Here is a 23,147-nt window from a genome sequence, read left to right on the forward strand (position 1 = left end):
GAATCCGCAGTAGGTGGAAACAGCGCTCCACCACCTTTGTTATTGTTTTTGTTACTAAGCTGAGGAGCGTTGCGCAGCATGGTAAAATTACAGTAGGCTATGTTGAGCAGGCTATGTTGTAGCTGCAGTCTGATTTTGTCACCTTGAAGAAAGTCCTCATTGATTTAAAATCGGTACTTAATGCAGGAAAAACTAAATGTATGCCGTTTTCGAATTCTCATCGAAATATTTCAGATGGCTTACACGTTTATGCATTGGATGATTCTTTCATCAATCCGGTTCTCGCCAATAAATATCTAGGCTTTTGGATTTACAAGAATTTTACGTTTAAAAAACATATGGATGAGTTTAAGAAGCTCAGATTTAAAGTAGGCTAGCCTTCTTTTCTAGAAATAGATCATAACTTCACTGTTAAAATGTAAAAACATGAGACACCAAACCCGTTCACAGGGATGGTTAACTCTCGAGGTTCAACTAATATGTACCAGTAAATCCCCCTTCAGTTTTAGTGCCCCCCATTTTTAGAATAGACTACAAAACTCCCAACATATTGACTGGTGCCTCTATGTCAGTTTATGACCTTAACGTTGAACGAATTTCATGAGAACTGCAACTGTTTGGATTGAATTTGTGGTGGTTGAAGCTGTAGTGTTGATTCTGTAATTTGTAGATTATTTTATTTTTATTGATCATTTTGAATTTGTTGTATTGTTGTCCTCAGGACACCGATGTAATTGGAAGCCTGGTCTCAACTGGTTCCCCTGAATAAATAAATGTTTCGTTTTTTTAAGTTGAAAAAAAGTCACCTACATATTGTGCTCTTTTATCGCACGCGCAATGATGTCAGAGGTGGAAAAACGGTGTTCCTTGTTTCACCATTAAGGATTCCTGCTTCAAGAAGCTTAAAAGACACAATTACATCCCTACAAATGGACAATAAATTACTCTTCCTCTTCTTCAATGTTTCACATATGTCTGACAGGTGATTTAGCCTGCTCTATGAAGGGCTGCCGAGTGTTTACAAAACAATGTAATGCAACATTTTTAGCACCCCTGTCATCAACAGTTAAACATCTCTATCATCCTCTCTCTCTCACTGTGATCGTAATAGACCCTTCACACTGACACAGACTCAAAGATCACTTTAAACCATGCAATTGGACACAAATTGTTGCCATCAGTGGCCTGGTGGGATAGCTACTCTCCCTGTCCCATTTACAATTAGCAAAAGATAATTGTAGCGTCAGTAATCGTTCCAGTAGATTTCTTTCGGAAAGTTAGCGGTTGTGAACCAATTCGGAGAAACACATGTACAGCGGAAAAATAGAGCATGCCGATGCCATCACCTGTACCAGCAGGTAGTTAATGTAACCGGTATGATGAACATGTGAAAAATAATTGGTGGATCAGTTCCCCCACTGAGAAGTAATTGGCTGGCCTACCTCTTGCTCTGACAGTTTGTTAAAGCCCAGTGATCTATGATTGACTGTTCAAACCCCTACTGAGAGGTGATTGGCTGGTTGACTGACTCTGACAGACTGGCAGGGCCAGTGACACATGATTGGCGGGTGAGTCTTTCACCGGGACAGCGTTTGGGTCTAACGGGCATTGCAGGTGAGGATTTGATGGCAGGGCGGTGCCCAGTGAAGAAGAAGAGCCCTGTAGTGGATCAAGGAAGGATGGAGGGGAGGAGAGGGTGCAGGAGCAGGGAGCAGGGGCAGGTGCGGGTTAACAAGGGAGGAGGGCCGGAGGGAGGTGGTGGGAGTAGTTCCAGAAACATGCAGGAGTGGAAGGATGGTGGAGGGCAGGAGTTGGCAGGGGGCAGCAGCAGGGCAGAAGGGGTGTTAGAAGTCAGGCAGAACCCCGCAGTGTGTGAGGGGAAACGTGTGGTTCTGTATTTGGCCGCGGGGCACACTTCACTCGGCATTGGTCCATTTCCACCACAGGAGGTTGGTGGGAACTTAATTGGGGAGAACAGGCTCGTGGTAATGACTGGAGCGGAATCAGTGGAATGGAATCAAATACATCAAACACACGGTTTCCAGGTGTTTGATGCCATTCCATTTGCTCCGTTCCGTCCATTATTATGAGCCTTTCTCCCCTCAGCAGCCTCCTGTGACCCCTCCCAGCCCTCCTACCCCCCCACCTCACTCCTGCAGAGGTGCAGTGAATGCTGAGAAGCTGTCAGCTGCATGGCTGACTTACACAGATGCTCTTTTCTCTGTTATTCTCTTTCTGGCCTCTCCCTCGCTTTCTTTACCTCCCCACTCTCCCTCTTTCTCAAGCATCCCTCTTTCTTCACCTCTTCCTCTCATTTTCCCTTTCCTCCTCTCTCGTTCTCTTTTCCCTCTTCTCATTCTCTCTCTCTCCCTCTCTCTCTCTCCCCAGAAACTCTTGTATTATTATCACACACCTCTGGCACCCTCAAGAGACTGAGGGGACGTCCGGACCTGGCTCCTCCACTACACATTTTTAATCATGCATAATGAGAGAGAAATAATGATTAAAAGGCCTGGTCTGTTTGGATGACATGAATTAATATGTCTGACATATGCGCAGCACATCTTAACAAGCCTACTGTTTAATACTCAACTCTATTTTATCAGAGTTTCAGAGCGAAGGTAATGGGGTGTATCTCTTTCTCAAGGTGCAGCTCTAATTCGGCGATGGAGTCAGTAGGAAAGAAGGAAAGAATCTATCCAGCGTCAAAAACCGCGGAGTCAGAGCGCATACTGTCTAACAGCAGATACAAATACTGATCGTATGATTGAAGTGAAATGGACCCCACTCTCCACGATCTGAAACATTACTGTGATTGCAGATTTGTTTCTCTGACTGCGAGGCCCATGGTGCCATGATTCCTACTGACCGACCGAGGCTGGAGTCTTTAACCTCTGCAGAGGGTTCTCTCTCTCTCTCTCCACCCCCCCCAACCCCCCACACCCCTTTCTCTCTCTCTCTCTCCACCCCCCCTCTTTCTCTCTCTCTCTCTCTCTCTCTCTCCACCCCCCCTCTTTCTCTCTCTCTCTCTCTCTGACTGGTATCCTCGTCACGAGGCTCTCTCTGACTAGGAGTGTAGATATGCAGGCGGGTAGGGGGAGGGAGAGGGAAAGGGGGAGTCCCAGGTGACTAGCATGGCCTCTTTTCATCATTTGCTTCCCGTTGCCTTTGAACAAACACAGGAGCTGAGACCAGAGATCTGTCCGAGGTTTACCGTTCTTTCTACTCTCAGTGAGAAGGAGGGGGGGATTAAAATGTTTTAAGATTATAATGAACCTTAAAAATCATTACAGATGAGATGATTCTCCTGGCTGGCTCGCCAGAGAAAAATATATAATTTCTTTTGTCAGTCATGACACGAGGTTGAAGGTAGTTTGAGATGGATTCTATCTACTAAAATGTGGGCTACTGTGAACATGATGTCCTAGGTATCCCTCTGCATGTTATGTTGCCAGACTTCAGAAGCTTTAGTGTTAGACGGTACCTGGAAAATGGAGCTAAAACTGAAATGTCTTCTGCTGTGTCCTCAGTGTTGCATTTCATGTTATTGGACTTAAGAAAGCTACAGTAGATACCTGGCAAATGGATGTCACAAGCAATAACTGTACAGGTATTGTCTACATTAGATAGATTTTTCTCATTGGTTTATTTATACTGGTAAACATCAAACAGAAACAACAGCAAAATCAAGAGCCGACTTCTCATATAGCCTGTTTTGTGGCTTTCGTTTTCTCTTTACCAACAAGTCAATTTACAACGGTTCTTGGCCTGACATGACAAATTATGTCTTAATAATAGTAAAAAAACATGAAAATGGACCACCAATCCTTTATCGAGCCCCATCCACCTGCTGAAGTATTGGAATCGCGCCAGTCATCCTGTCTGTGTTGGTTTAGACTGTCATATCAGTTGCGACAGGAATCCTATGAGCGTGAGTCTTTATGTGTAATTACGTGATAAAAATGTATTGATTCAACTCGGAGGGCAGTATTAGGCTCAATCAACACCGACGGGTTGCCATGAATGTTGCATTGTGCTGTGTGTCTGGTGCGGCTTGATGAAAAGATCCAGCTCTGTCACTAGACTGAGGAGTGCGGCCCAAATGGCACCCTATTCTCTATATAGTGCACTACTTTCGACCAGAGCCCTGGTTAAAAAGTAGTGCACTATAGAGAATAGGGTGCCATTTGGGACACAGTCTGGGTACATTGTGTTCTACATCTCTGCACATTCACAATTCCTCCAAACGCCGCCAAGTTAATTAAGACATGTCACCAACTGTCTGAAAAACTGATGACAAGAAATATGTCCATTCATTGTCTACACAGTTATTGTAATCACTTTAAGTAACAGGCAATGTTATAACAAGCTTGATCATCCATCCCTTTTTCATCCTCTTTCTAAATGATGCTAGACTTCCAAGAATACTGCATTCAGTACCATATGAACACTTACGGGTGTATCGTGTTAGCCTATATGTTACACAACTCAACATTTTTGTACATGAAGTTGCTTTATACATTTTTTTGTGCCTTTCATCAAAGTTATATCCGAAGTCGCTATACAGATGACTTTGAGAGGATATTTGCTTTTTAGGTAGAAAAACAAATGTGAAACATTTGGCTTTTAAAACCCTGTTTTGCTGCCTTGTCTTCAGAAATACAAGAGGAATCTATGGGTCTTGTAGATAAAAGACAAGGCATAAAGTTACTGTATGCTCCACGGCGGGTCACAAATCCAATCCGGTAAAACAAAGAACCGATAAGCCAGTAAAATCCAGATCATAGAGTGCTTTCGAGAAGCCACTCAGATCGGGACAGCTTGTCTCTGCCTCTGCGTATGTTTGCCATTGCACTCTCCAACGTGGGCATTTCTCCGCTCATGGACAGACTTCGTTTGGAGCACAAACTCCCGCCAGGTTTTGGCTGCTGCTGTACCAGGCTGACGTAGCAGCGCTCCTTGTACGAGTCCACGTTCAGCGAGTGCCGCCGGTTCACCCTCACACCCCCTGCTGGTACCGTCATGTAATGGTGGGAGGAGGCTCCAGGGGGGCGCGGCCGCCTAGCGACCGGCGTCCATTTTGTGGAACGGGCAGGAACAGGTACGGCCAAGGCGGCAGCCATTTTAGCTTCCGACGAGTTATTGCGGTTTGTGTTCTCTAACTCCACATCTGTCTGGCCTTCGGCTCGGCGGGCTTCTCCGGGTTTCAGATCCCCGGTGGCAGTGATATCGGCCCGTTTTTGCCTCAGGGTGACCGGGGAGGCAGGGTGCCAGGAGTGGCTGGCTGCGGAGGTAGAGACAGTGCAGTCGGGGATGGAGGGCTTGGTAGATGTGGTGGTGGTGGTTGGGGCTGGGGGTTGCTGCTGCTTGACCGGTTTACGAGGAGGAAGGGCCACCCTCAGAGACTCCTTGTCCTCCTTCTCTGGTTTCTCTGGCTGGAGGATCTGCTTGGACAGAGATTTGGACATGGCCTTGGGGACGCCACAGCCCTGCAACTGACCATCACTGCTCAGAGATGGGATCTCACCCATCTCCAAAGCCTTATGAAAGAGATTGAGAGAGATTTTATTAATCCCCAGGGAGAAATGACCTAAATATTCATCATCACATCTGTACAATACAAATAATCCAGAGACAGTAGCCCCAAAGAAAAGAGTACTACTCAATACTCCTACCTTATCCTCATCGCCTTGGTTACACACTCGGTACCTCACGATGAGGAAGATGATGAAAGCTAAGACGGACGCCACGATGATCCCTCCGATGATGACCACGATGGTCCCTCCCAGGAACTGGGACTGCATGAAGTGGCAGCGGAGGTACTGTGGCTCGGTGGTGAAGCGGACACACCCCACCACTCGTGTGGCAGTCAGGGAGGTCACCAGGTCATCGTAGATGGCCAGCACACACAGGTCGTACTGTGTACCGGCCGCCAGGTTGTTCACCAGGATACTCTTACTGCTCGAAGGGATCATTCTGAAAATACAGAAAGAGAGATGGTTAGTGTGGAATGAAAGAGGTGAGAGCATACTAGACCAACTGTAGACCAATTATACTGTACATTATATTGCAATAACAAAGAGCACAGGGCTATGGCTTGAAAATGGTAAGAGATGAGAGAATGCTATGAACAGCATTGTCATGGGTGGACGAGTAACAGAGTCGCAGGGATTCCACTGGTTAAAAAAAGAAAGTAGAATTGCTAATGTGCAGTGAAAGGGGTGAAAGATGAAAAAGAATACTTTATTGTCCAAATGTGTCATTTTTACCCAACCCCCTGAGACACAAAAACACCCACTGAGAAGTCGGAGGCATTAAAGATGAAAGATTGTATGCACACCCATCTCTCAGAAGAGAAAGTCACAATAGATCCAATGGCTCGGTTGTTGGATCATGGTGCTGTGTGCTTGAAAGACCAGAGCTGTGGAATTTTTATTCCCAAATGGATCTCATACATGTATGTACAGTATTTGTTGACTGTAAGTCACTTTGAATAAAAGTGTGTTCTAAATGGTCACGTCATATTGTATCATGAAGATAAGCTCCAAATATGGAATGAAAGAGTTGCCGGATGAAAGAACATTGTGTAGACTCAGTTCTCAGAAGGGGCCTGAAAGATCTTCAGAAGCTTTTTGTAACATTCTGCTTTCTCTTTCATCTCGGCTTCTCCTTACAACTCAGTGCTGACATTTCATTTTGATTCTGTTGATTAGGTATACTATATATACAAAGTATTTGTATTTATTATGGACTGGCCAAGGCAGCAGCTACTAGCCTGGGGTCCAGCAAAATTAAGGCAATTTATACCATTTTAAAAACATTACAATACATTCACAGATATCACAACACTCTGTGTGCCCTCAGGCCCCTACTCAACCACTTCCACATATCTACAGTACAAACTCCATGTGTACGTGTGTGTATAGTGCGTATGTTATTGTGTGTGTGTGTATGCAGGTGTATGTGTTGCTTCACAGTGCCCGCTGTTCCATAAGGTGTATTTTTATCAGTTTTTTAAAATCTAATTTTACTGCTTGCATCAGTTACTTGATGTGGAATAGAGTTCCATGTAGTCATGGCTTTATGTAGTACTGTGCACCTCCCATAGTCTGTTCTGGACGTTGGGACTGTGAAGAGACCTCTTGTGACATGTCTTGTGGGGTATGCATGGGTGTCTGAGCTGTGTGACAGTAGTTTAAACAGACAGCTCGGTGCATTCAACATGTCAATACCTCTCATAAATACAAGTAGTGATGAAGTCAATCTCTCCTCCACTTTGAGCCAGGAGATTGACATGCATATTATTAATGTTAGCTCTCTGTGTACATCCAAGGGCCAGCCGTGCTGTCTTGTTCCGAGCTAATTGCAACTTTCATAAGTCCCTTTTTATGGCACCTGACCACACGACTGAACAGTAGTCCAAGTGCGACAAAACTAGGACCTGTAGGACCTGCCTTGTTGATAGTGTTGTTAAGAAGGCAGAGCACCGCTTTATTATGGACAGACTTCTCCCCATCTAAGGTACTGTTGTATCAATATGTTTTGACCATGACAGTTCACAGTCTAGGGTTACTCCAAGCAGTTTAGTCACCTCAACTTGCTCAATTTCCACATTATTTATTACAAGATTTAGTTGTGGTTTAGGGTTTAGTGAATGATTTGTCCCAAATACAATGCTTTTAGTTTTATAAATATTTAGGACTAACGTATTCCTTGCCACCCACCCTGAAACTAACTGCAGCTCTTTCTTAAGTGTTGCAGTCATTTCAGTCGCTGTAGTAGATGTATAGTGTTGAGTCATCCGCATACATAGACACAATGGCTTTACTCAAAGCCAGTGCCATGTCGTTTGTAAAGATTGAAAAAAGTAAGGGGCCTAGACAGTTGCCCTGGGGAATTCCTGATTCTACCTGGATTATGTTGGAAAGGCTTCCGTTAAAGAACAACCTCTGTGTTCTGTTAGACAGGTAACTCTTTATCCACAGTATAGCATGGGGTGTAAAGCCAAAACACATACGTTTTTCCAGCAGCAGACTATGATCGATAATGTCAAAAGCTGCACTCAAGTCTAACAAAACAGCCCCCACAATCTTTTTATCATCAATTTCTCTCAGCCAATCATCAGTCGCTTGTGTAAGTGCTGTGCTTGTTGAGTGTTCTTCCCTATAAGCTTGCTGAAAGTCTGTTGTCAATTTGTTTTCTGTAAAATAGCATTGTATCTGGTCAAAAACAATTTTTTCCAAAAGTTTACTAAGGGTTGATAACAGGGTGATTGGCCGGCTATTTGAGCCCGCAAAGGGGGCTTTACTATTCTTAGGTAGCGAAATTACTTTTTCTTCCCTCCAGGCCTGGGGGCACACACTTTATAGTAAGCTTAAGATATGGCAAATAGGAGAGGCTATATCGTCTGCTATTATCCTCAGTAATTTTCCATCCAAGTTGTCAGACCATGGAGGCTTTTCATTGTTGATAGAAAACAATAATTTTTTCACCTCTTCCACACTCACTTTACAGAATTCAAAATTACAATGCTTGTCTTTCATAATTTGGTCAGCTATACCTGGATGTGTAGTGTCAGCGTTTGTTGCTGGAATGTCATGCCTAAGATTGCTAATCTTGCCAATGAAAAAAATCATTAAAGTAGTTGGCAATATTAGTTGGTTTTGTGATGAATTAATGATGGAGCTGATTTTGACTTTTTTCCCAAAGCTCCAAATCTTTTTACTATAATTCTTTATGTCATTTATCTTTATTTCATAGCGTATGTGGTCACCCCTTCAAATGAGTGGATTCGGTTATTTCAGCCACACCCGTTGCTGACAGGTGTATAAAATCGAGCTCACAACCATCTCCATAGACAAACATTGGCAGTAGAATGGCCTTACTGAACAGCTCAGTGACTTTCAACGTTGTACCATCATAGGATGCCACCTTTCCAACAAGTCTGCCCTACTAGAGCTGCCCTGGTCAACTGTAAGTGCTGTTACTGTGAAGTGGAAATGTCTAGGAGCAACATGATTTTGGAATGAGATGTTCGACGAGCAGGTGTCTACATACTTTTGGTCATGTAGTGTACATGTTTTGTGTTGGGTCGTTCCACGAAATGAGTGCGTCCCTTTGATATTTTAGGAAGAAAGCACAAATCTAGAATTTTAAAAGCCCTTTAAATGAAGTGCCCTTTAATATAGACTACATGGAAAATTCAATAAATCTGTCCCTCATTTTAAGGTCATGAACTGAATTATTTTCAAAAGAAACATTGAACATCTAATAGTCAAATCATAGTGTAAAAGCAGGTGAGCTGGTTCTACTCTTTTTGGCCATTTCCTGGACTTTTTGTGGTGGAAAACGGAGCGAGTTGAGCATAACACGTCAACCCTGTTACCCATAGATAGACAGGCAAAAAATGTTTTACTATGTAATATTTTTGGTGAAGTTTGCATTCAATTGCCACTCCCTGTTACACACAACAAGCTTCCAATCCCCGTCACAAGGGGATTTATGGAGAATTTAAGATAAAGTCATCAACACTGTTACTTTATTTGGCACTTAATAGGCACTTACTATAGTCATTTTTTTATTTAAGAGATGGGAAACATTGTTGAACATGACAGAATGTAAAAAAATGTCTCCAAGTTATTGAAAAGGCACCTAATTGCTGGAATGACCCTGTACTGTTTACGTACTGCAACACACTGTACCAAGGTGACTTTGTAAGTCACTGAACAAGAATGTCAGTAAATTAATTACTTCATGCGGTTAGAGTAACAGCCTGTCAAACAATGAAAATTTGCATATTTGACATTTGAATACATTTTTCAACAACATAAACACCCCTCAACACCATCAGGAATACTACAACAGACCATTGTGCCTAGTTCTTGTTAGTTCTCATTCGGTTCTGAGTCGAAATGAGGCATCAATATCAATCATAAAAAAAACAGTCCCTATATAAGCCAAGGCTCACCTGTAAACCAGAGAGTCATCGTAGGTTCCGTTGTACTGGATCTGGAACATTCGGATGCCCGGTATACTCCTCTGGAAGTTGAACCTGACCATGACGGAGGTAGACGTTGCCTCAGTGATCACCACCTTCTTCTCCTGGCTCGTCTTCGTGTTTCCCAGTGGCACCATGCCTCCGCCTTCCCCACCACCACCCGTCCTCATTACCGTGGCGATATCAGAAGAACCTGGGTTCGGTTCCTTCTTCACAGTACCGTTGGTGATGTGTGGGAGTTTGACGATCACCAGGTCCACAGTTTGTTGAGCCTCCCCGGCCGGGTTGGAAGCAACACAGGTGAAGGAGCCTGATGGAGCGATTGAGAATGTACTTTTGTTTTTTTTAACAAATTTGTATTTTTTGTTAAGGGGGTTAAAGGTACATTATCCATGTTAAATTTTATGTTTATTAAAACATGTACCTGTAGGCTGCTACTCAAAAGAAGAAATAAACCCAGTAAGAAAAACATCATGTTTACATGTTTACATATTTTTACATAATACTCATCTCAAATATACAGTTGAAGTCAGAAGTTTACATACACTTAGGTTGGAGTCATTAAAACTCGTTTTTCAACCACTCCACAAATTTCTTGTTAACAAACTACAGTTCTGGCAAGTCAATTAGGACATCTACTTTGTGCATGACACAAGTAATTTGTCCAACAATTGTTTACAGACAGATTATATCAATTATAACTCACTGTATCACAATTCCAGTGGGTCAGAAGTTTACATACACTAAGGTGACTGTGCCTTTAAACAGCTTGGAAAATTCCAGAAAATGATGTCATGGCTTTAGAAGCTTCTGATAGGCTAATTGACATCATTTGAGTCAATTGGAGCTGTACCTGTGGATGTATTTCAAGGCCTACCTTCAAACTCAGTGCCTCTTTGCTTGACATCATGGGAAAATAAAAAGAAATCAGCCAAGACCTAAAAAAAAAAATGTTACACCTCCACAAGTCTGGTTCATCCTTGGGAGCAATTTCCAAACGCCTGAAGGTACCACGTTCATCTGTACAAACAATAGTACGCAAGTATAAACACCATGGGACGACGCAGCCGTCATACCGCTCAGGAAGGAGACGCGTTCTGTCTCCTAGAGATGAACGTACTTTGGTGCGAAAAGTGCAAATCAATCCCAGAACAACAGCAAAGGACCTCGTGAAGATGCTGGAGAAAACAGGTACAAAAGTATCTATATCCACAGTAAAACAAGTCCTATATCGACATAACCGGAAAGGCCGCTCAGCAAGGAAGAAGCCAAAAAAGAAGGAATAAGCCAAAACCGCCATAAAAAAGCCAGACTACGGTTTGCAACTGCACATGGGGACAAAGATCGTACTTTTTGGAGAAATGTCCTCTGGTCTGATGAAACAAAAATAGAACTGTTTGGCCATAATGACCATCAATATGTTTGAAGGAAAAAGGGGGAGGCTTGCAAGACGAAGAACACCATCCCAACAGTGAAGCACGGGGGGTGGCAGCATCATGTTGTGGGGGTGCTTTGCTGCAGGAGGGACTGGTGCACTTCACAAAATAGATGGCACCATGAGGATGGAAAATTATGTGGATATATTGAAGCAACATCTCAAGACATCAGTCAGGAAGTTAAAGCTTGGTCGCAAATGGGTCTTCCAAATGGACAATGAACCCAAGCATACTTCCAAAGTTGTGGCAAAATGGCTTAAGGACAACAAAGTCAAGGTATTGGAGTGGCCATCACAAAGCCCTGACCTCAATCCTATAGAAAAGTTATGGGCAGAACTGAAAAAGTGTGTGCGAGCAAGGAGGCCTACAAACCTGACTCAGTTACACCAGCTCTGTCAGGAGGAATGGGCCAAAATTCACCCAACTTATTGTGAGAAGCTTGTGGAAGGCTACCCAAAACATTTGACCCAAGTTTAACAATTTAAAGGCAATGCTACCAAATACTAATTGAGTGTATGTGAACTTCTGACCCACTGGGAATGTGATGAAAGAAATAAAAGCTGAAATAAATCATTCTCTCTACTATTATTCTGACATTTCACATTCTTAAAATAAAGTGGTGATCCTAACTGACCTAAGACAGGGACTTTTTACTAGGATTAAATGTCAGGAATTGTGAAAAACTGAGTTTAAATGTATTTGGCAAAGGCGTATGTAAACTTCCGACTTCAACTGTATATACTGTATTCTGTCCTATTCTACTGTATCTTAGTCTATGTCGCTCTGATATTGCTTATTCCTTTACTTTAGATTGTGTATTGTTAGATATTACTTGTTATATATTACTGCACTGTTGGAGCAAGAAACACAAGAATTTTGCTACAGCCGCAATAACATCTGCTAAACACGTGAATGGGAAAAATACAATTTGATTTGATTTACAGCGTTTAAGTGATAATAAATTCCGTATAAACAGGAAAAGCAAAACAAAAAAATAAGTAGGCCTCCACCCCAACCTCCCATCCCATTCCCCAACCCCACCCAGCCAACATGTCTCCATCCAACCGGCCCCACCCCCTACCCCCACTACCATAAATCATGTGAAGGAAAAGCAGGCAACAAGTGCTCAGCATATGTGGGAACTCCTTTAAGACGGTTGGAAAAGCATTCCAGGTGACTACCTCATGAAGCTGGTTGAGAGAATGCCAAGAGTGTGCAACACTGTCATTAAGGCAAAGGGTGGCTACTTTAAATAATCTTAAATATAAAATATATTTTGATGTTTATCCCTTTTTTTGGTTACTACATGATTCCATGTGTTATTTCATTGTTTTGATATATTCAGTATTATTCTACAATGAAAATAGTACAAATAAAGAAAAACCCTTGAATGAGTCGGTGTGTCCAAACTTTAGACTGGTACTATATATATATATATATATAGAGAGAGAGAGAGAGAGAGAAAATGTGTTGGGCTTTAGCCAAGATTATTCTTTACAGAGTCAAGTATATTTGTCCAGGCCTCAGTTGTTCCTTGACTAGCACCATTCCTTCTCGCTGTCGTTAATTCTAATGTTATAGCTTCTAATAGTAACTGTACTTACTTATGAATTGGAAGAGAGTGAGATGATTGCAATCTAAGAGCCAACATCTTTTTTTTGCAGCAGCAGTAATCGTCTTTGATTGATTGAGAGATTCAAGGAGCTATCATCGTTAAGTAACTTAATAGATGCAAAGCATTGAATATTTACATTCATGCAATTCAAAATGAATTTTGTGACTTTTCCCCAGAAGCATTTAACTGCAGGGCAATCCCACATCATACGGAGGAATGTGCCTGGCTGATTTAGGGGACACAATGAACAGTTGCTGTTAAATACAGTCTGTAAACAAACGTAAAATGTATGCGTTTATGGTTCGGTTACAGGATGCCAAAGTCATATTTTTCCATATTCTGCTCAAGTTAAACGGTTGTTCAGATTAAAAAAAGTTGTTTATATATTATAGAGATCAGTCCTTTTCGAGAGCCCAGATCAATTATTTATAAATCCCATCATTGGACGGTTCAGTATTTGGGTTTCCCAATGGACTCTATAGGCCAGCATTGCTGTAAATATATAAATAAATGATTTGCCTGGTAATGTGTGAAATATTGGCGTATGGGCGTATGGATAATTGTTTTTCAATGTTGAAACTTTATTAACATTGACAACTCTATGAACATTTATTAGCTTTTCTGTTTCCTTTCAAATAAAAGGGAGAACTAAATGTAATGGGAGAACAGAGTTCATCGTAGGATCATTTTGATTCAGATTAAATTTGTCTGAAAATCTGACCTCAGGCCCTACTGAAAAACCAGAACATACAAACAGAAACACTCAGCACAGTCTACCACAACAGACGTTTCAATGACACCCACCTGAGTCCTTCACAGTGGTGATGAGGATGTCCAGAGTCCCGTCACTGTGCACCACAGCCCGGGAGGAATTGGACATGAGCCGGCCGTCTGGCGCAATCCAGTGGATGATGGGGTCCGGGTCGCCCCTGGCCTTACAGCGCAGAGCTACACTCTGACCCTCCAGCGCTCGCAGCTCCTGGAGGCGGTTAGATGGTGGTAGGGTTAACGATATTACCGTGATAGGTATTGAATTATCGTGATTAAAACAGTTATCATGGTTAGCAACAGCATGATTATCGATGTTTGACAATTATTGCAATAAATGTGTTTATTCTGGAAAGGGATGACATGATGATCAATATTGCATGAATTATCATGTTAATAAAGTGTGTTCAGCGATATACATGATAGTTACTTTTTGTCAGTGTCAAATAGCATGATAAAAACAGTTGTAATGCTTCTGTTATCACTGGATTATTGCAGTAGTATTGACAAATGATCTTATTATCATCCCAGCCTTACCTGGGAGTGTCTGGTGATGAGAGGCGGCTCACAGAGGAACTCTTCTTCAGACACGGTCCAGAAGTACCGTCCAGCCAGGTGCTGCGGAGCCGCACACGTCTCCAGATCATCCTCCCGCCTCAGCCTCCTCAGCCACAGCAGCTCACAGTTACACCTCAGTGGGTTCCCCCCAAAACTCAACGCGAATGACGACGGACCCATGCTTCCTGACGTGGCCAGAACCCCAGCCCGCTGGAACACAGGGTCTGGCGGAAGCTTCTGGAGCTTGTTGGAGGTGACGTCAAGCCGTTTGAGCTTCTGCAGGCCGGAGAAGGTTCCTATAGGGATGTAGCTAAGCATGTTGTGGTCCAAGCCCAGGGTGTGGAGGCTGGTCATTCTCTGGATGGCCACCCAGGGGGTGCTTTCTAAGTTGTTGTAGGACAGATCTAACTCCTCTAGAGCCGTGAGATCATTGAAGGCCCCAATGTGGATATGAATCAGTTGGTTGTTGTTAAGAATGAGATGGTGAAGTTTGGACATCCCGCTGAAGGTGTCGTTGGTGAGCCTCGTCAGACGGTTGCTGTCCAAGTGCAAGGCCCTGAGGTTCTCCAGATCTTTAAAGGCGTGAGGCGAGATGGAACCGATGGTGTTCCGAGACAACGTCAGGTCCTGAAGCTTGGTCATGTTGGCAAAGTCCCGCTGTTTGATGCTCGTGACGAAGTTGTCGCCCAGACGCATCTCGACGGTGTGCCGGTCGATGTTTGGCGGGACGAAGAGGAGGCCCTTCTTGTCGCAGAGGGTTGCCAGGTTGGGATTGAGCATTTGGCAGACACAGCGTTTTGGGCACAACTGGACCTTGTGGGCCTTTACAGCCATGCCAAGGACCATCAGGTAAACTAGCAGGGTCTCCATCAGGCTTTCCAGTCAGGCTAACACACCTGGCCAGATAAGAGAGAGAAAGAATTGTAATATCCTACATGGAGTTGGATAGAAATAACCCCAAGACACTGATCTAAGGTAATTTCCGCCTAAATAGGAGACAACATAGAAAGGATTTTAATTACATGCTGTTGGATGAAGTTTCACCAGACTGATCTAAGGTCCGTTTTTTTTTTCTCCTGATAGGATGGCTGCGTACGCTGAAGTAGAGACTGGAGAGAAAAGATTTGTATTTGTTCATTTGGCTACAGCTACACTTCCTGGATCCTGGGGTCCACACAAATCGCAAAACAAAGCAATCGTATGCACCCACACAAAAACAACGAAGTAGAGACGAGAGAGACAGAATTGGATTTGGATTTCCATTAGCTGTTACTTTATCCAGAGCTACTCTTCCTGGGGTTCAGACAAAACGGAACAAAACAATCATACACCCAGACAAAAACAATGCCAGACGCAAGTATTCTATTCTGAATCCTGAGACCTTAGAAAAAGACCTCTGCAGGTAGTCTAGTGAGTAGCGGGGGATACTGCAGCTGGAGTGCAGAGAGAGTTTGCCTAAAGACACATGAAATACTGCTCATTAATGAGTTATATAACTTCTTCTTCTTGGCTACGTGTACAGTAAACATGAATCTACCATGCGTCTCATGGTTTTTGATTATGGGAGGAAGGTGCAATGTCCAACGCCTAAAGATCTCACAACAACAGCACAACTCAAAGCCTTTAGACACAGAATGTGATATCTGTTTTTATCATCATTGGTTTTTCTTTGGCCCTCGGGTGGCAGGTAGCCTAGTGGTTAGAGCGTTGGGCCAGTAACCGTAAGGTTGCTGGATTGAATCCCTGTGCTGACAAAGGTAAAAATCTGTTGTTCTACCCCTGAACAAGACAGTCAATCTACTGTTCCCTGGTAAGCTGTCATTGTAAATAAGAATTGATTCTTAACTGACTCGCCTGGTTGAATAAAAAGATGTTTTAAATAACTGAGGTTATATCTCTGTGTCTTGAATAATGTGTCAGTATAAATGCGTTTTTAGCTGACTAAAAGCCTGGAAGCTCTCTGTACACCTTCAAAAGATTTTTTCCACCTGCAGCTTTTGATATAGAATCTGTAAAACAATAACCTTAACTGTCAAAATAGTTTGAGGAATTTAAAGAATGTCTCAAAATGCTCAGAATGTGTCAGGGAATAAAGAATTCTGCAGATGGAACATGAGTGACAAACTGCCATGGGGGAACGTTCTGTTGCAACGCTAACGGAGACTGAGGCCTGGTGGGAACATAGTGACAACACCTGTCATCTGACAGCTGTAAAACACATCCCGGCCTGACGACTAAAGGAAAAAGGTTGCCGCCTAAGAGTGTGCGGCCGACAATAAAAACGGGAACACAGAGATATCATTTTAGGGAGAGCAGAGCACACACTGTCTCCCTGGTCTGACATTTCAATGAACGCCACGCTACATAAAAATCCCACTTTTCTTGGAGAACAGGTTTATGCCCTTGTTTTATAGGGCGTTTTACACGACTGAGTAACAGTTATAGAAATGTGTTGACTCTCTGTCCTGTGTTGACTGCTTGGGTGGCTGGTGCTGGTGAGAGGGGAGTGGTAGGCCTAGCAGTGAGGGCCGAAGTAAGTCGATGACAAATGGACTGTGGTGTAATTGTTAAATGGACAAGTTATGACACTCCTTAAGCACGGCAAACGACCGCCAGGTCGTGACCCAAACTGAGGAAAGACGGCTGGTGGTGTGTGTGTGTGTGTGTGTGTGTGTGTGTGTGTGTGTGTGTGTGTGTGTGTGTGTGTGTGTGTGTGTGTGTGTGTGTGTGTGTGTGCGTGTGTGTGTGTGTTGAGGGGTTAGGTGTTTGTCGGTTTTTGTGATAGTGGTTGCGTGTGCAGGTGGGTTTGCATGTGTGTCAGTGTGTGTGCTTTTCTGTGTGTGAAAGACAGATAGCGAGTTAGTATGCGTGTGAGTGTGTGTTTATGCGTGCGTGCCAACAAACCTTCTGCTTTGCTCTGGATGGCACAGCCTCTGGATGTGCAATGAGGCAGAGAGGACCTGCTCCTTCCCGACTCAAATGGCAATGGAGACGCAATATTGATTCACTCCGTAGAGATGGGGCTTTTTTCGCCGGTGATAACTCAGCCAAACGTGAAGAGAATGGTTGAGACGGTTATCACTGCGAAATTCGTTTTGTGAGGACAAAAGTACAACCCCATCGCCAAGACATGATGAGCAGCAGGAAATACATGTCGGCGCCTGTCTCCCTTATTTGCATTTAATTACGGTGGGGTTTCTACACAGCAATTTGCATAGCAGGTCACATTCATCCCCTAGATGAACAAATAACTAGATAATCAATCAATGATTTAATCAATGCTTTACGCAACCTTAGAATGTCAAACCTTAGATGATATAGAGAACACTTTCACACACACACACACACACACACACGGGTGGATTTTTCCTAATAGAAAGCGGCTTGGTAGACATCAACCTTTACAGTGACACTCAAGCGCAATGGCAGCAGCAGAGGCATACTACTGTTTTAGCGGAGGATATCTATGCTCTCCCTGGGGCAGCGATCATCCAGAAAAGCCTTATACAGCATCCTACATACACACACACACTCTCTCTCTCTCTCTCTCTCTCTCACACACACACACACACATAAACACACACACACTTCTGCAGCAAGCAGGCAGCTGGGCCAGTTGGGTCATGAGGGAACTGTTTTCAGATGGTCTAACGTATGCTGGGCCTCATATAGAGAAAGCCTCTACTGCATCATCACATTGGTGCTGGGCCCTGGGCTTTGGGCTTGGAACCGAGGGAGGGGGGGAGAGAGGGAGAGGGAGAGAGAGAGAGAGAGAGAGAGAGAGAGAGAGAGAGAGAGAGAGAGAGAGAGAGAGAGAGAGAGAGAGGAAACTAATGCTTGTCGGGAACTTCTGCGTAGTGGCACTGTCTCACCTAGGTACTGCAGAGACACAGCTAGATACTGCATTCTCCATCGGAAGCAAAATGCTTCAGTACATGTATTGAGGTTGTGGTATGAAACTGATGTTTCATATTTTATAAGGAGAAACACATTAGGGGCTTAGTAGCATTACAGATACCCTCATGCTGATATAAACACTTTCTGATTTGTTGACCAGGAGGGAATTGTTCACCACATGAAATTAGTTAGATTTTGATTAAAAACATTCCTTAATTAAACTGGCAAATTGGTGTTGAATGGTTTAAGTATGTCCTGAACACACCATCAGCCTATGTGTGTGTGTGCGTGCGTGCGTGTGTGTGCGCGCAGATGCGAGAGCGAGTCAGAGAGAGAGTATGTGTGGGTGTGTGAGACAGAGAGTGTGTGTTTGTTGGAATACCAATTTACATCAGTGTCTGCCAACGCGATGTGCTAGGTCTAGGGTGACATCCTTGATACCATGGCAACACCAAAACCACACTTTGGGATGGCATGTATTTAAAGGTTCATTCTCAGACAACCTAATACTGCGTTGAGTCAGTACTATTGTCCCACAGATTTCATTGGCCTGTTGGATTCCAGTGCTGCTACGGCAGGTCCATAAATAATAACTGGTGGTTTGTTTGCCATTGGGGTCGTACTTTGATGAGGTCTGAATTATAGAGGAAAAGGTCAATTACATTTAGCGTTGCCTAATGAATGGGGTGACTGAATCCAACTGATCTTATAGCTCTCTCTCTCTCTCTCTCTCTCTCTCACACACACACACACATACACCGTCAGATCGATCTACACAGAGGCATAAAATAATGCTTCAATCCTTTCATTTTCTTCCCATCGATGTTAGATGGGTACCGTGGGTCACATGGCTGAGGCGACCTAAACCGTGGATGTAATGAGCTGCCAGCTCCGTTCTCCAGTTGAGGACATCCCCAAGAACTGTGAGGTCTGAGGTGGCACTAGTTCCGTTTCAGAATGAAGAGGGGCGTCTTAGCAAGCTGAGTGAACAGGCCCCTCTCTATCAATGGAATTGTCTTCAGTGCTTTTAGGGTCTTCTTTTTTGGTGTGAACCTTCCTTTTCCCTTTGGCGTGTAGATCCAAAAATGCATCTGTTGTTTTTCACCTTTTCGAGGGAACCGATTGTTTCTCCTGGCAAATACATCCAATCCTATGAGCCGAATAATCAATAGGCCCACTGTTTGTCTTCCCCTTACAGAATATGTTGTGTGTTCAGCAAAGCTACTGTGAGGTAAGCAATGTAAATTAGGTCGATGTGCTCACTCTACTGTAGCCCAAGCCACAGCTCCTTGGATGCGTTGGTGGTGGAAGGATCTATACTACAAACCTCTCTCTTTTTAGACCATGAATCAAGTCAGTGAAAGACATAAGCATTGCCTTCAATGAAAAGGCTACGCCACGATGGACGTTTCGGCGTGATATTGAATGTTGTGATCGGAGAGCGTTGTAGACTTTCGAGCAGTCAGCAAACAGCAGCATTGTAATCAGGCCTACAGGGTGCTTTGGTGTGGCACAACGGTGCCTCAGGCTACCATGAATAATATAATGGATGATAACCAACACCCCGACATAAAAAGATGAAACACGTTTATAAGTCATTAGGGCCACATATTCACATTGCAGAGACCTGTGTCATCATACAGCTGTACTGAACTGTACCCCGTCCAGTCTTTCACTGGGCTACTCAATCCAGGCTGTTTTATTATAGGCAATAGACTACAACAAGATAACAAGTGAATACCTGATGACTCATTTGCATTCCAGCAAGGGCTGTTTATGGCTAATGTTTTGTTTGTGGTCACATTTCATTCTCTCTTACCACTCTGCAAGTTATTTATGTTGGACTGACAAGAACTCATATAATGTCTGAGCACAAGTGCAGTCATTTCGCATCTTAATTCAATCTGATGTGATCCACCATGCATCTGTAAGTGGACAAGACGATAATTGGTACATTACATGATTTTCAGTTTCAACTAGACAAAAAAAAAAAACTCAGCATGCAATACATGCAATAAATACAATTATGTAATCTGACCGCTTTGCTTATCATCTGAAGGAATTTTTTGACCTTGCGGTGTTATAGCCTAGCTTTTCAAAGATCTAGGCGCATGACAGCTGTCTTTTGGAGATTCCTCACCTTTTCAGATACCCCGCCGTGAGAGAGGCAATGAGGATGTGAGCCTAATTGCAGTAAAAACCGTACTGCTGCTCCCCCATGCAATTTCTTCAAAGCCGATTACCCAAAAGAGTTCAACAGCAATGCGATGCATTTAATGCTATAAAAAAAATATTGCTTAAAGTTTACCTTGAAGACGGAGCATCAGCCCTGTTCAATCTGGGGTAGCAGGCCTACCGCGTAAATTCTTCCGCAAATGCTGTTATGAGCGCCACAACATTTTGACAGAATTCTGTGTAATGTAAATGGTGGTTCCTTGAGCCGACTCAGGTCTCCCAAAAAAATGTGCGCTGGATCCTAATATAGTCTGTGAGAATGGCCTTCGAAACCAGCGATGCCCTTCAAGAAATCCATGACCATAGAAAGCAACATTCCAACGCCTTACTTACTTCCCCCGGTGTATCTACGTGGGAAATGCTCACTGGATGTTGGCTATCTAAAAGAAAACTGCAGGCGGATGAGGTCCCGCTATCGCTTTGAGTCTACAGCTTTCCAGCTACACCACAGAGGATTGCCTCTGCGCACTCGGCCGGCATGAACCGTTTAATAGCAGAGAAAACGCCTTTGTAGCGATACGGCGCTGTCTACCGACTGCTGGTGCTGCATTCGGATCGCGTAGAAGGTCCGCCTGTCCGCCGGTGACATGCGGGCTCAAAGCAACCTAGTCAGACTGACACCCCGCTAGATCCCCTCTGTCCTCCGGTCCGGGCGTTACACAAGTCGTGGACTATACTATCAACCTTTCCCCGCCAGCGAGCCAGCTCAATTTCGCGGGTGACCAGAGGTGCACTGCTGTGCTTGGAATGGTAATCGAGGGCGCCCCCCAGCACTAGGGCCATTTGTGCATTCATCCACAAAGAGACAGACAGTTGCAATGCCTCCCAGCACAATCTTGCACCTGTATACTGATTCTTTAAATTAGTAGGCTGTATGAACTCAGCTTCACATCCGACAATGCAGTGTCCCTATAGTAGGCTATATGGAAATACTGTATTAATCACCATGCTGTTATTCATTTATCATCACAATGATTATGAGCTTAACACATTTATAAGCAATTATGAAGCCAATTAAGCTCAATGGTTTGATACAGTGACATGCAAACACAATTTAAGAATTGACCTGCTGCAGGCACCTCTGCAAACAAGTAAGCACACAAATGACCAAAAATGTATAGGCTATTGAACATGTGGTGAAATAATAGCCTTAAAATGTGTATGATCTATTGGCAAACTGAAAAATGACCATATATATATATATATATATATATATGCTAATTTCAAAAGCTTTCAAGAGATACCCAGGTAGCTGGGTAGCAGCATGACTACTTCTGCATTCAATAAAGGTCACAAGAAAATGACAGGTTGGCTGTAACCATCTTGGCACTCTCTGCCCTGTCTCTGGCACCCACTCCCCAGGCTAAAGCACAGGGCTAGCCAAAGGCTACTGCTGCTGTGGTTATGGAACGGAGGTGGTTCGGTGAATCACAACCTTTGCTTGAGACCTAAATACTTGTGTTAGCTACCTGAGCTAATGTCTCGGTTTCTAGCCCCGCAGGCTTACACGGTATTGTGACCTGCCTGAAGATGACCTGGGGTGATACATCGTAGGTCATGTCGTCTTCTGATCTAATTCTGCACTTCTTCACATTGACAAAGCCCACGTGTGATCTCTAAATGCTTTCTCTTAACAGGAAATATCATCGGACTCATTGTTTTTGTCCTCAAAACAAAACCTTTCCTGCCTCTCAGCCCAGCTCCTCATAATTCACAAGGTGTTGGGTTTCATCTACTACAGCACTGCACCGAGGAGTTCTACTGCGAATCAATATATAGCCTCATTCAGCCACTGTATACAGGCAGGGTTCAGATCAATAGAGACAATGTATGCCCAAGGTGTTGGAATGAAGGAATCTATGGTGATTCCAGGAGCCTTTGCAGTTTTCGTCTGTCTAATATATTCTTTAGAATGCAGAAAATGACATCCTGTTGTCCAATCTTTAATAACCTAATTAATCAATAAAGGACATTGTGACAAGGCAACTGTGTTCCACTTGTTCACGGACCAATGGAGTATTAATATTCTCCAATCAAACCTTCATACTCTATTGGACCACGAATAAGTGGTAAATCTGGAGGTGGAAGAAACGCAAGCCTGGTTCGGCGAAGTGCTGGCTAGCGGAGTAGAACATTTTAGAAAGAAAACGAGAATAAGTGGAACATAGTCTTGGGCCCTTGGCTAAGGATATGTATCTGTTTTGCATACTATGCCAGGAGGTCTGGACCCTATTGGCACATGTGGTAGTATAATAACTACAGGGTCATAGTCCAAAGCCCTGCACTGAACCAGGTGTTACTCCTCAATCACTATGATATTACAAATGAAATAATCAGAAAAACATTAACACACACTCCAGAACACCAATTTAATCACAAAGCGCCCTGTCGTTACAATCAATGTCAACATCAACATCTGTAATTGATTGGAACATTATTGCTTCATCATTCACAACTAAACCACTCTTCCCTCCAAGGGCAAACTGCAACGCATTGTCCGGTCTGCGGAGAGGGTCATCGGCTGCCACCTGCCCTCCATCGAGGACCTGCCCCCCCCCTCCCCCCCCGGGGCAAGGAGGCGTGCAGGAAAGATCGTTGCCGACCCCGCCCACCCCAGACACCCCCTCTTCCAAACACTCCC

At 43.7% G+C, this 23,147-nt stretch overlaps 1 protein-coding gene across 3 annotated transcripts; it reads right to left on the reverse strand.

The window, feature by feature from the left end:
• Positions 1 to 3,622: 3,622 nt before the first annotated feature.
• On the reverse strand, positions 3,623 to 21,302 carry LOC115174497 (leucine-rich repeat and fibronectin type-III domain-containing protein 5). Of its 3 annotated transcripts, none has more exons than XM_029733092.1 (6): positions 20,580 to 21,302; positions 14,354 to 15,270; positions 13,853 to 14,027; positions 9,968 to 10,307; positions 5,676 to 5,976; positions 3,623 to 5,540 (listed from the first exon to the last, which is right to left on the reverse strand). In XM_029733092.1, the coding sequence occupies exons 2-6, from the start codon at positions 15,242 to 15,244 to the stop codon at positions 4,782 to 4,784; spliced, it is 2,466 nt and encodes an 821-aa protein (XP_029588952.1). In that variant the 5' UTR covers positions 15,245 to 15,270; positions 20,580 to 21,302; the 3' UTR covers positions 3,623 to 4,781. The 3 variants fall into 3 exon arrangements, with proteins under 3 accessions (XP_029588952.1, XP_029588954.1, XP_029588953.1); XM_029733094.1 differs by lacking the exon at positions 20,580 to 21,302 and adding an exon at positions 20,412 to 20,536; XM_029733093.1 differs by lacking the exon at positions 20,580 to 21,302 and adding an exon at positions 15,397 to 16,073.
• Positions 21,303 to 23,147: the final 1,845 nt, after the last annotated feature.

The sequence above is a fragment of the Salmo trutta genome, chromosome 35, assembly GCF_901001165.1.
Source record: "Salmo trutta chromosome 35, fSalTru1.1, whole genome shotgun sequence".
In the NCBI taxonomy this organism is placed as follows: Eukaryota; Metazoa; Chordata; class Actinopteri; order Salmoniformes; family Salmonidae; genus Salmo; species Salmo trutta.

Excerpts from the sequence above, each read along its gene's own strand:
- LOC115174497 (XM_029733092.1), bottom strand. The coding sequence starts at position 15,244 with ATGGAGACCCTGCTAGTTTACCTGATGGTCCTTGGCATGGCTGTAAAG. Across the intron at positions 14,028-14,353 it reads TCATCACCAGACACTCCCAG|GAGCTGCGAGCGCTGGAGGG; the intron begins GTAAGGCTGGGA and ends AACCGCCTCCAG. Across the intron at positions 5,977-9,967 it reads GATGACTCTCTGGTTTACAG|AATGATCCCTTCGAGCAGTA; the intron begins GTGAGCCTTGGC and ends CTGTATTTTCAG.